A 10,228-nucleotide genomic window follows, 5' to 3' on the forward strand; every position below is an offset into this window, starting at 1 on the left:
TGACTTTCAAGAGTCATTGATTGGTCAAAAATAACACCTGGTCTCCTAATGTTTGGCTGGACAGCCAACTGCGGAAGTCCAGTCTGCTGCTTGGTCACCAGACTGGACCATGCTCTCTTTGGCACTTAAGTATTAGACAGTTTGAAGAGTCAAGTGCAAAATTATAGAAAGAGCAGTGGCACTTAATGTCATCTGCATAAAACTGATGAAGCTACTTTTATGCTTCATCATAAAAGTAGTAGTTTAATAAATATATTTTGCATTTATAAAACAATGCAAATTCATCAAACGTAACAAATGGCAAAATGTACAAACATTAAGATATAAACACATGAGTTTGTAAGACAAACAGCAAACAAAACGTTCCTCATTGATTTTACTGGGGCAAGGAAAAGCTTTTGTCTTTTGTTTCTTTTACACATCAAACATTTGCATTTTGCTGTTGTTTTCCAGCTATTCATTGAACAACTGATTGCTGCCACACCTGACCTGATTGACTATGGCATCCTGTGAGGTACAAAATAAACAAAAACATCTCATTGAAAACTGCAAATATTAAAGCAAAACAAAATGTTTGCAAACAAGCAACACAGTGTTAATCAAAACAAACATCTATAAACAATCTGAACAATTTAGAAATACATCTTAGATAATTTACACAATTCATTTTGAATAAATTAGTCTGTTGAAAAAACAATAAGTTCTCCAGTCTACAGCCATCATGATGTCACAAACTCTTTAAGCAAAACAGTTTCTGTTAAATGTTTAGTTCAGTTTTTTTTTTAATGTTTTTTAAAACTAGACTTCTGATTATTTGGCTAAGAGGAGTCCAAGCTGGTTTCATAAAGAATAGGTTTGACATCAGCAAGTTTAAAACCAAAGAGACAGGTTTATAGTGTCCTCTACACAGGGAACATCAAGGTCAAAACATCTCAGGAACAAAAAGATTGGAAAATATCAACTGGGCCTGAAGAGGGTTTTGTGATATTTTTTTTTCTTTAGAAAAAATAAATTATGACAAAGAAAATCACATGTGAAGCTTGAAAATAAGACATGACTGAAATTCCTGACTACATTCTCTCCCCTTTGTTCCAACATCAAACTAATTAAATTTTTGGTGTTATTGGGGTTTGGGATATTCAGAGGAGTTTTATGTCTTGTCTGTACAAAACTCTCTACACAAAAATTCAGTGCAACCTTGCAGGCACAATATTTTGATTCAGCTGTTTTTCAAGGTTCAAACATCAATCTTCATCTTTAAACTCCAGACCAATAGGTGGCAATAATGCACATTTTCCTACTACTTATCAGAACATACATTTTAATAACAAATTCCTCCTAATCTGTATGTTCATGTATGTGGCTGATGAATTGCATTAGTTTTAATCATATTTTGTCAGTTTAGGTGAGTAAAAGTGTAACAAAGTGTGCATATCTTACATCTGTGACCTACCCTCCTGGAGTACCAATTAGCAGGGTGCTGTTTATACACTCACAATAAAAGTAGAACATGTTTTTGTCACAATTAGAAACAAATCAAACACTGAAAAACAAAGGAATGTATGAAAATAATTGGAGCCCAAGGGGTAAAATTTGTTCTCTTGAAATAATTACTCTTATTGTGTGCCAATATTGAGGCACTGGGAGAGAGAGCAACAAACCTTTTTCCAGTTATCAAATGCATGGGGTCTGTGGAAGAAAGTGTATTCAATGCATGTCGACACTCTCACTGCTTGCATAATAAGTATCTCAATTTTCATCCTGGTAAAATATTTCTGCCAGAGTTCTCCACTTACTCACCTAGTGGGCTGAAGATGGATAGTGTTAGCAGGGTGAGTCATTATTTTGTGGTCCTCTCCCAGCTGTTTGCTGTGGTCATTTTTGTCTTTCACTATCTGTATAGGAGAGTTTCTCCAGAGTCTTACATTTATGGAAAGAAAGAATCACAAATATTGATAGATAACAGCCAAATTTCAGTTTCAGTTTTCAGTTATAGTTTTTCCGTTTTCAGATTATGGAGCTCGGCGGAGTAGAGTGACTAGCTGATATGTCTTCAGTACCAGTGATGCTTACATTCAGCTTGACGTTGTTCCAGGTGAGTTGTTAAGTGCAAAGCCACTTCTGTGTTGTTGAAAAACACTAAGAGAAAGTTCTGGTTCTGTCCACCTTTCTTGCTCCACTGAAGCTGCATGAAAAACAGCAGAGATCGATGATAGCAAAGAATCCTCTGTGCTTTATTCTGTTCTTTACAAAACAATCCCATGAAATTCACATGTAAAACGCATGTACCACATTACAACCAGACATGGTTCATACTAATGTTCACATGTGAATGACATGTGAAAGATGTGTGAATGTTGTGAGACACATGTAAAAGCACATGTATACATCTGATTCTGGAACACTTCATGGTAAAAAAACCATGTTTTCACATGTGTATCCCATGTGTGACACATATAAAATATGTGATATACATGTGATGCACATGTGAATCAAATGTTATTACATGTGTATCATATAAAACATGTGTATGACATGGTGTATATGTGATATACATATAAAACACATAAATGGTCTGAACTTATAAGCGCTTTTCCAATCATTTTGACCACTCAAAGTGCTTAAGAGTGTCATTCACCCATTCACACTCAGAAATACACATTTATACACTGATATGTAGATCAGTAGGGAATTTGAACTTAAGTGCCTTGTCCAGGGGCACATTCACATGTGGGAGGAGGAAGATGGAATCAAACAGTTAAGACAGTAAAATATGATGCACATGATATATAAAATATGTGAAATCCATGTGTATCACATGTAATACACATGGGTGATACACATGTGATACACATGTGAATTCGATGTGTAAACATGGGTTTTTACCATGAAGCATTCCAAAATCACACAATACATGTGCTTTTACATGTGTCTCACATCATTCACATCTGAGAATTTGTATGAACCACATGTATATTTTTTATGTGGTACATCATTTTTAGATGTGATTTTTGTATGTAAAAAAATATATATATATATATATATTTTTTTTTTTTTTTACATATTCAGTACAATCACCAGATCTTTGCATTGAAAAAATCTGATCATGTGTGGTGCACATGTGAGAAACATGTGATGAATGATCATATGTTGAATAAACCATGGATCATTTGAACAAAATACTTTATCATATGTGGCACATGGGAACCACATGTGAAATTCATGGGATGTTTTTGTAAGGGTGGTGTCACTTTGTAAAGTTACACTGCAGAATGTTGCATTAAGTACTAAATTCAGCACAGGAACATTCTGCATTTGTTCAAGCATAACAATGATGCATTTGTTTGGTAGTATGAGTGTACTGAAACAACACGGCTGTACCAGATGTTTTCAGTACAAATACATGTATTGATACATCGGATGGTGATGGGTTCTCTGACCTCTAACCCGGGTTAAATTATGAGAGAGTGGTGGTGGTGGCTTTGGAAGGGTCAGTGGGTTATGATCAGAGTTATGGAGGGTTTGATGCGAAGGTAGAGAGTGGAAATAGTTTATAAACGTAACATTACTGTCTTCCAGAAGGTTTTCATCCTTAGAACTGCAGCTAGACTGGAGATGGGTGGAACTAATGAGGACTAACTTCAGTAGTTCGCAGTACCACTCTGCCCAACCCGGCCTTTGTTCTGTTCAGATGTGTCATTTCCATCAGAGGCCGACAATGAAAGATATGATTGTCAAAAAGTGTTCTCCCCTGACGAATATTATCATGTCAGTCCAATATGGAAAGTACTAACTTTTCCTTTGGTCTCTCTCTCTTTCTTTTTCTCTCTCTCCATCATTGCCACTCATTCCCTCTGTTTCTGTCCCAGTGGAGAGAGAAGACAAAGAGAGAAAGAAGGTAAAGAAAAGTGAGTGAGTTCTGTTTGAGTGAGTGTAGCTTGTTGCCAAGTCTGGCTACACTACAAAGGTTAGCACATCTGACTGTCAATAGTATCTTGTGGGTGGGAGGGAAGGAAGGAGGAGACATGGAGGTGAAATGGTGGAGGGAGGGAGCGGTCGCTTTGAGAGAAAGAGATACTTTGATATTTCGGAATGTTAGAAGGGTGAATGTGGAGAACAGGAGGTTGGGGATCTAATTACCGGGCCATAATTGGGGGCTGGGGAATAGGTTGCCGTCCTCTCAACTCACTGCAGATCAATTATGTTAAGAGAACATCTGTAAGTAGTGCTTAATGAGGTCCATTAGAGCAACATGCGCTGCCTTCCCTAACGGTGCTTGTCAGCTTCTTGGATGAGCTGGAGTGTGCTGCCGACTGGGGACCTGGTAGAGGGGCTTAAATAGAAGGGGAGGCTCAACATTGTACCGCTTTTCCTGTCAGAAAACCAAAGAGACACAGAGATACAGGGCAGGGAGAAGGAGAGAAGGCAGCAAAGGGGGAATGGAACGACTGTGAGCAAAATCCAGGATCTGCACTGTTTGATAGGGTGCTTTCAAGTCTGCTTGGCTGATTTTCAAACCATCTTCTAAGTTTGGTTGCTAAGTTTTCTCTAGAAGATCAGGAATTCACTCAATTTGAGAAAGTTGCCTCGTGGACAGTTTGTCTCCAAGTTAGGAACATCCGCAGCAGCATCCCTAGGCTCCCCTGGCTGCATCCCATTTCAAGGTAGGAGTCTCTGCCCTTTTCTCAGTGCAAGGACACAGACAGGACACCACTACTCCTCCGTATTAACCTAAAATTACACCTGGCCTGACCAGGAACTGTCTTCATCATCCGTTTCCCCAGAACGAATGTAAGGTTTGGTGACCTATTAGGACACAGAGAAGAGCTGGGGTCATAAACATTTTTAGCCTACAAAACATACCTCTCTCTCTGAGTGGCTGGCAGGATGCTGGTGTTTCCAATTGATGTCGCCTTCTGTCTCCGTCTTCCATTCACAAAGACGATGACTTGGCTAATTGAGGGTGGAAGGGAAACGGGAGAGGTGTGGGAGCCCACTCTCCCACGCACACACACACCTCAGCAAATTGCATGATTACTGAGATAGGCAGTCTTAAAATAATTCAATCCATGACAAAACCTAATTACTGGCAGGTAATACCCTGTCAGCTTTAATGCATGTCATCACTCATCACAGCACGCAGAGAGCATTTTATGACCCATCTTATTACCGCTGCAGTTTAGGCTCAAGCCGCATGCCAACTATTGACTTGTGTCTCCTCCTACTGCCGTCTCCTCCTCCTTCTCTGTGCTGGAGCGTTAAGAGAACAACCAGCATTTATCAGGGCATTAGAACACCATGGGTGTGCAAAAGGAAGCTAGGAGGCTACTGAGGTGGGTGAGTGCCTCAGCACGAGCTTTATAGTCAAAACTGGGCCACTAATGGGTGAGGAATAGCAGATTTAAAAAAAAGCAAAGAACTATTCAATTCTCTATCTCCATGAATGAAGAATGATGATCTCAGAAAGAAGAGACATTGATAAGTATCACTTCTTGGAATGGAATGGATAAGTTTAACATTATTTTCTCATCAGTTGTTTTTGTGGAAAAACAACTGGGATTATTTTATTAGACTGGAACTAACATTTTCTGAGAAGCCATTTACAAAGGACAGCAATGCGTTCCTTTGAATGGAAACAGAAGACAGGCTACACAGTGTGCAGCAGTAGTATGACCTGCTTATCATGACCAGCCTAAACAGAAAAGACTTTGGTTCCAACACTTTTAGGTTCATTGTTGGTCTTTGCATGATCCTGGAAATGTTCAGGTAATTATTTCAGGAGCTTGAAGATTTGCTGGAGGCAATGTAGTCTTCATTGTTTCAGAACGAGTCCTCAATACTTCGTCACCCGTCCTGTTCATGTTCAGTTGATGGTGACTGAAAATAAAAAGTTGCTTTAAATTAAAATACCCGGCTTCATAATTTATTTGGCAAGGCACGAAGTGTAGCATGTATGCAAATGAGAACAAAGTAAAGGCAGAGCGTGTTAAATGATGAGGATTGGGTTGGGGAGATCCAGCCTGCCTTGTGGCGCGTTGAAAGCGCCGATTGGCGAAGCGGCGTGCAGCAGGAGCCGCTGTGATTAGGCTGGCTGCCGGATCAGATGGTCTCTGCATCGCAGGGGGTGGGGGAAAGCATCTCTTTGTCATCCTGTCATTTGTGGCCAGCTCTTCTCTGCGCACAGGCTGCATCTGCGATCAGTGATAAACGTGCTCTCACACGCCATGTGAGCGTAGAGCAGCGGCAGCCTCGCCTCCAGCTCCTCCGCCTGCTGTTCCGTCGGCCGCTGCTTGCCTCTATTCGCCTCTCCTCCTCTCTCCGCCGCCGTGCTGGATTGTTCTGTGTCTAACAAAGCCCGGTCTCAGGCTGCTCGCAGACAGCTGCTCTCGGAACTCGGTGGCTTCGGGTTGCATGGTGGTGCTCCAGTGGCTCAGCAAATGCAGAAAAGGGAGCAAAGTTTCGGTAAGACGCTTTCTTTGGCTTTTCCTTGAACGGGCGCCGGCGCAGGTTGCGCTTCGCTTGTTTCGGTGTTTTTCTGGGAGGAATTCCCAACGTGTCTCTGGAAGGTGACGTGACCTGCCTCTGCTGCTGCTCCAACCTTCCGCCTCACATCCACCGGCAGCCCTCCATGTATACAACATCACACACACGAGATGTTGGTGTTCTGATGCCTGTGATGAGGGGTTCGCTATGTTTGATTGGAACACAAATTGGGTCTGATTACAATCGACATGATATTGGGCTTAATTTACTGGGGGCTACCATAGCAACAGTAATTAAAGTGGATGGTATGTCGGCGTCTTGCCACCGATCGGCCGGCAGCTGGATGGCTGTCTTGGAGCAGACGTGTCGGGGAGAACCCGGAGCCAGCAGCACCACAGCCCGGTACCGCCGGACTCCGGCTGCTCTGTCTCACTTTATTACAAACTTCCCCTTCCTATCATAAAAGCCAAGTGAACAAAACCAGCCCATGGCTCTCTCACTCTCTCCTGATCGCAAAGCAAAGAGGAGGGCGCAGACTCCTTCTCCCTTTGCGTTGGTAATGAGCAGCAGGACTTTGTAGTGCTAACGAGGGCGGACGGATCAGCGGTGCTTAGTGGACAGCAGCCGAGGCGCATTGCTGTCTAAATCCAGCCAATTAACAAATCAGGAGCCAGCACCGGAACAAATTAGCTGAAAATCCTGTTGCACACTTCTTTGATCTTGTGCACATTTGTTTTATTCAGATCTGCACCCTGCAGTGGACTTTTTTTTAGGCGGTAGAGAACAACTTTGAACAGCCTGGAGCAGAAGCATGCCCTGCACCTTTTAAGGACATTTCCAGTTAGTTACAACAGAGAAGCAGCCCGATCCTGTTTGCGTGATTTTCAGATTAAAGTTGCTTCACACACATCATCAACCAGATGCCACATGAGCAACTTGTCTCCTGCTGGGAAATTAGCGTCAGTCACTTGCTCCAAGAAATCCCCAAAATTGAGGTGAAATTTTGGCTAACACTTCCTTAGGCTGGCATATGTGTAATTAAAAGTGACCCAAACTACCCTACTTCATTTTAAAGAAGAAACAAGTTGTGTGTGTGTGTGTGTGTGTGTGTGTGTGTGTGTGTGATGGGGGACAAAGAGGAGTGAGGCTGTGGTGCTCCTCAGGGAATGGAAGGAGAATACTAATTTAAAGCCTCATTGTGAGGCGGCTCCTAGCACCCACAGGGCCAACAAAGGCTCTCCACAGTGAGCTGAGGCCAAACAATACACAGCACTGCCTGGAACCACGCCTCTTTACACTTACACACATGCACACACATCAGGTCAAGTTAAAATGGGCCAAATTGGAGGTGGTGGCTTTGTGTGTGTGCCTATTGGTCTCAAAGGCAGTTTAAACAGAGCTGTGAGTTTGTTTGTAATGATCTTATGTTTCAGTGTTCAGCACACTCAGTTTACTCACGCTGCAACAGTTTGTGTGTGTTTTAGATTTTCTAATTCAGTCTTTATGCACTAAGATCAATAGTTCCTCTCACACAACAATCTTTCACCTTGGAGTAAAGCTGCAGCCGTGCAGTCGGCAAAAAACAAAAACAAAAAAACTGCTGTATGGAGGAAAAGCAGAGAATCACAGGATGAGTTAAGTGACCCAAAGAAATCAGTCAGAATGCAGACAATAAGGCTGTATTAATGTAAACCATGCAGGATGAGTTTGGATTGATTTAAACAGATCAGTTCCTCCAGCAGGAACACATTTAGTCTGTTACTCCACTCAGAGAGAACGGAATGATTTTACAGGAGATAAATGAATTAAATCACTTTTTGGTGCTAAATGAACTAGTCATTAAATACATTTTTATTTTTGCCATTTGATCAGCTTTATCTGAAAACATCCAAGTGAAAATAAAGTCAAAATCTGTTTTACAGTTTTCAGTTTAGTCTTACAAAATCAACTGTAACTGAACTTATGTTAGCCCAGCAGATGATTTATTATGGATTATATTGTATTTCACTATACTTAAGTATGACAAGTTATTGTATTTATTTATTTTTTTTTTGTTAAAAGAAACATTCTATTAATATGCTGCTTTTTAATATTGTATTAAAACTGAATGTTGATTGTATATTCATGTGTGCATCACGACAGCACCCCGCATGTCACAATGTCTGAAGACAGCGGCTGTATTTTAGCTGTAACGTCAGTAGAATTTCATAAACTTATTTTTTGTTAAACAATTTGTTAAATTTAAACAATATTTTACACTCCGGCCACTTCTTGACTTTAATTCTGCTCAGTGTTTTGCTGTGTGTTTTAAGAAATGGATCAAAACAACAGAACTAATGAACAAACTGAAATAAAATAAAAATAAATGGTGAAGTGGTGTTCTAGAGCGTACCATTGTTTCAGTGTTTAATGACTGTTTCTGTGCTTCCAGGTATACAAATGCTCACTGTCCAGCCGGACGCAAAGCCAAAAGGCTGTGCCGGCTGCAACCGGAAGATCAAGGACCGCTACCTGCTGAAGGCGCTTGATAAATATTGGCATGAGGATTGCCTGAAGTGTGCCTGCTGTGACTGCAGGCTGGGTGAGGTGGGCTCCACGCTCTACACCAAAGCCAACCTCATCCTGTGCCGGAGAGACTACCTCCGGTAAGAAACGCCGATGTCTTCTGACCGCTCCGCTCTACACCTTACGGTTCGAAACAGCACAAAAGCACAAATTCACTGAAATTATTTTCCACTTATTTAGAATTTGGGTTTTTAAATGTGCACATTGAAGACATGAAGATGCTTCTTCTTACAAAACACCTTTAAATTTTCTGCCGTGTTACTGCAGTGGCATGCTTTTGGTTGCTCTTTTCAGATATTTGATCAGTGAAACTAATTTGTGTTTAGTTGCTTTGGAAAAAAATCTGATGTTGCTTTGTATATTTATTTATGTGTCTGTGTTTGTTATTTTTGTAGGAATCATTTTTCTTTTGGTCTAAGTATTTCTTTGTAGTTTTGTGATAGGAGTATAATTATTTAAATCTGGAAATTAGGTCAAACTGACAAAATTCACTACAAGAAGCTCCAAATACCACCAAAATGGCAAAAATATGTCACGTTCAACAATAAGTCTGAACCAAAATAATGCTTTATTATTATTCAAAACATAAGCATTGTAAGCATTGTTATCCATCTTAATTTGGAGTGCTTATTAACACAGCCTGCACTCCTCTTCCCTGCAACAAAACAGGATATCGTAACTATGTCTGTGATGGCAAAACTAGCAACTAGAATTAAAAAATGTAGATTTTTATTAATGTGTGATGAAGTAACAGTTAAAGCAGCAGCCCCAGAAGGAGACAGGATCTCCCTGAAACAGCAACATAAATACATTGTTAATGCATTTGAGGGAAATGCTGTGTGATTTAGTCTTTGGAGTATGTTTTTTTTTCTTTAATACATTTTTTGTTGCAGTAAATCAAACCTTGTTTTTATCACTTTTATCAATAAACTATCCATAAATTATAAACAGCATAAAGGATAGAAATTCACTCTTAAATACTGCTTTTTAAATTTTGGCAGTGAGTTATATGAGCATTCATATTGTCTTGTCTTAAGTAATATTGTTATCTTCATAATTTGAACTCTTCTGCCCGCTCACACATTGTGCTGAATGCTTTCCATCTGAAACGTCTCATTTTAATAAGACGTTGTGTCCAGGGGATTAAAGAAAAACAGTGAGAAATGAAGAAAACCAAGAT

At 40.4% G+C, this 10,228-nt stretch overlaps 1 protein-coding gene across 1 annotated transcript; it reads left to right on the top strand.

The window, feature by feature from the left end:
- Positions 1-5,549: 5,549 nt before the first annotated feature.
- Positions 5,550-9,128, top strand: LOC106956372 (LIM domain only protein 3; the record flags this gene model as incomplete). Its single annotated transcript, XM_015047174.1, has 2 exons — positions 5,550-6,462; positions 8,915-9,128. Coding segments are annotated over exons 1-2 (239 nt in total), but the record flags the coding sequence as incomplete, so codon positions are not given.
- Between the last annotated feature and the right edge of the window lie 1,100 nt (positions 9,129-10,228).

The sequence above is a fragment of the Poecilia latipinna genome, unplaced genomic scaffold (genome assembly GCF_001443285.1).
Source record: "Poecilia latipinna isolate Pla-1442-1.1 unplaced genomic scaffold, P_latipinna-1.0 Scaffold813, whole genome shotgun sequence".
Taxonomy (NCBI): Eukaryota; Metazoa; Chordata; class Actinopteri; order Cyprinodontiformes; family Poeciliidae; genus Poecilia; species Poecilia latipinna.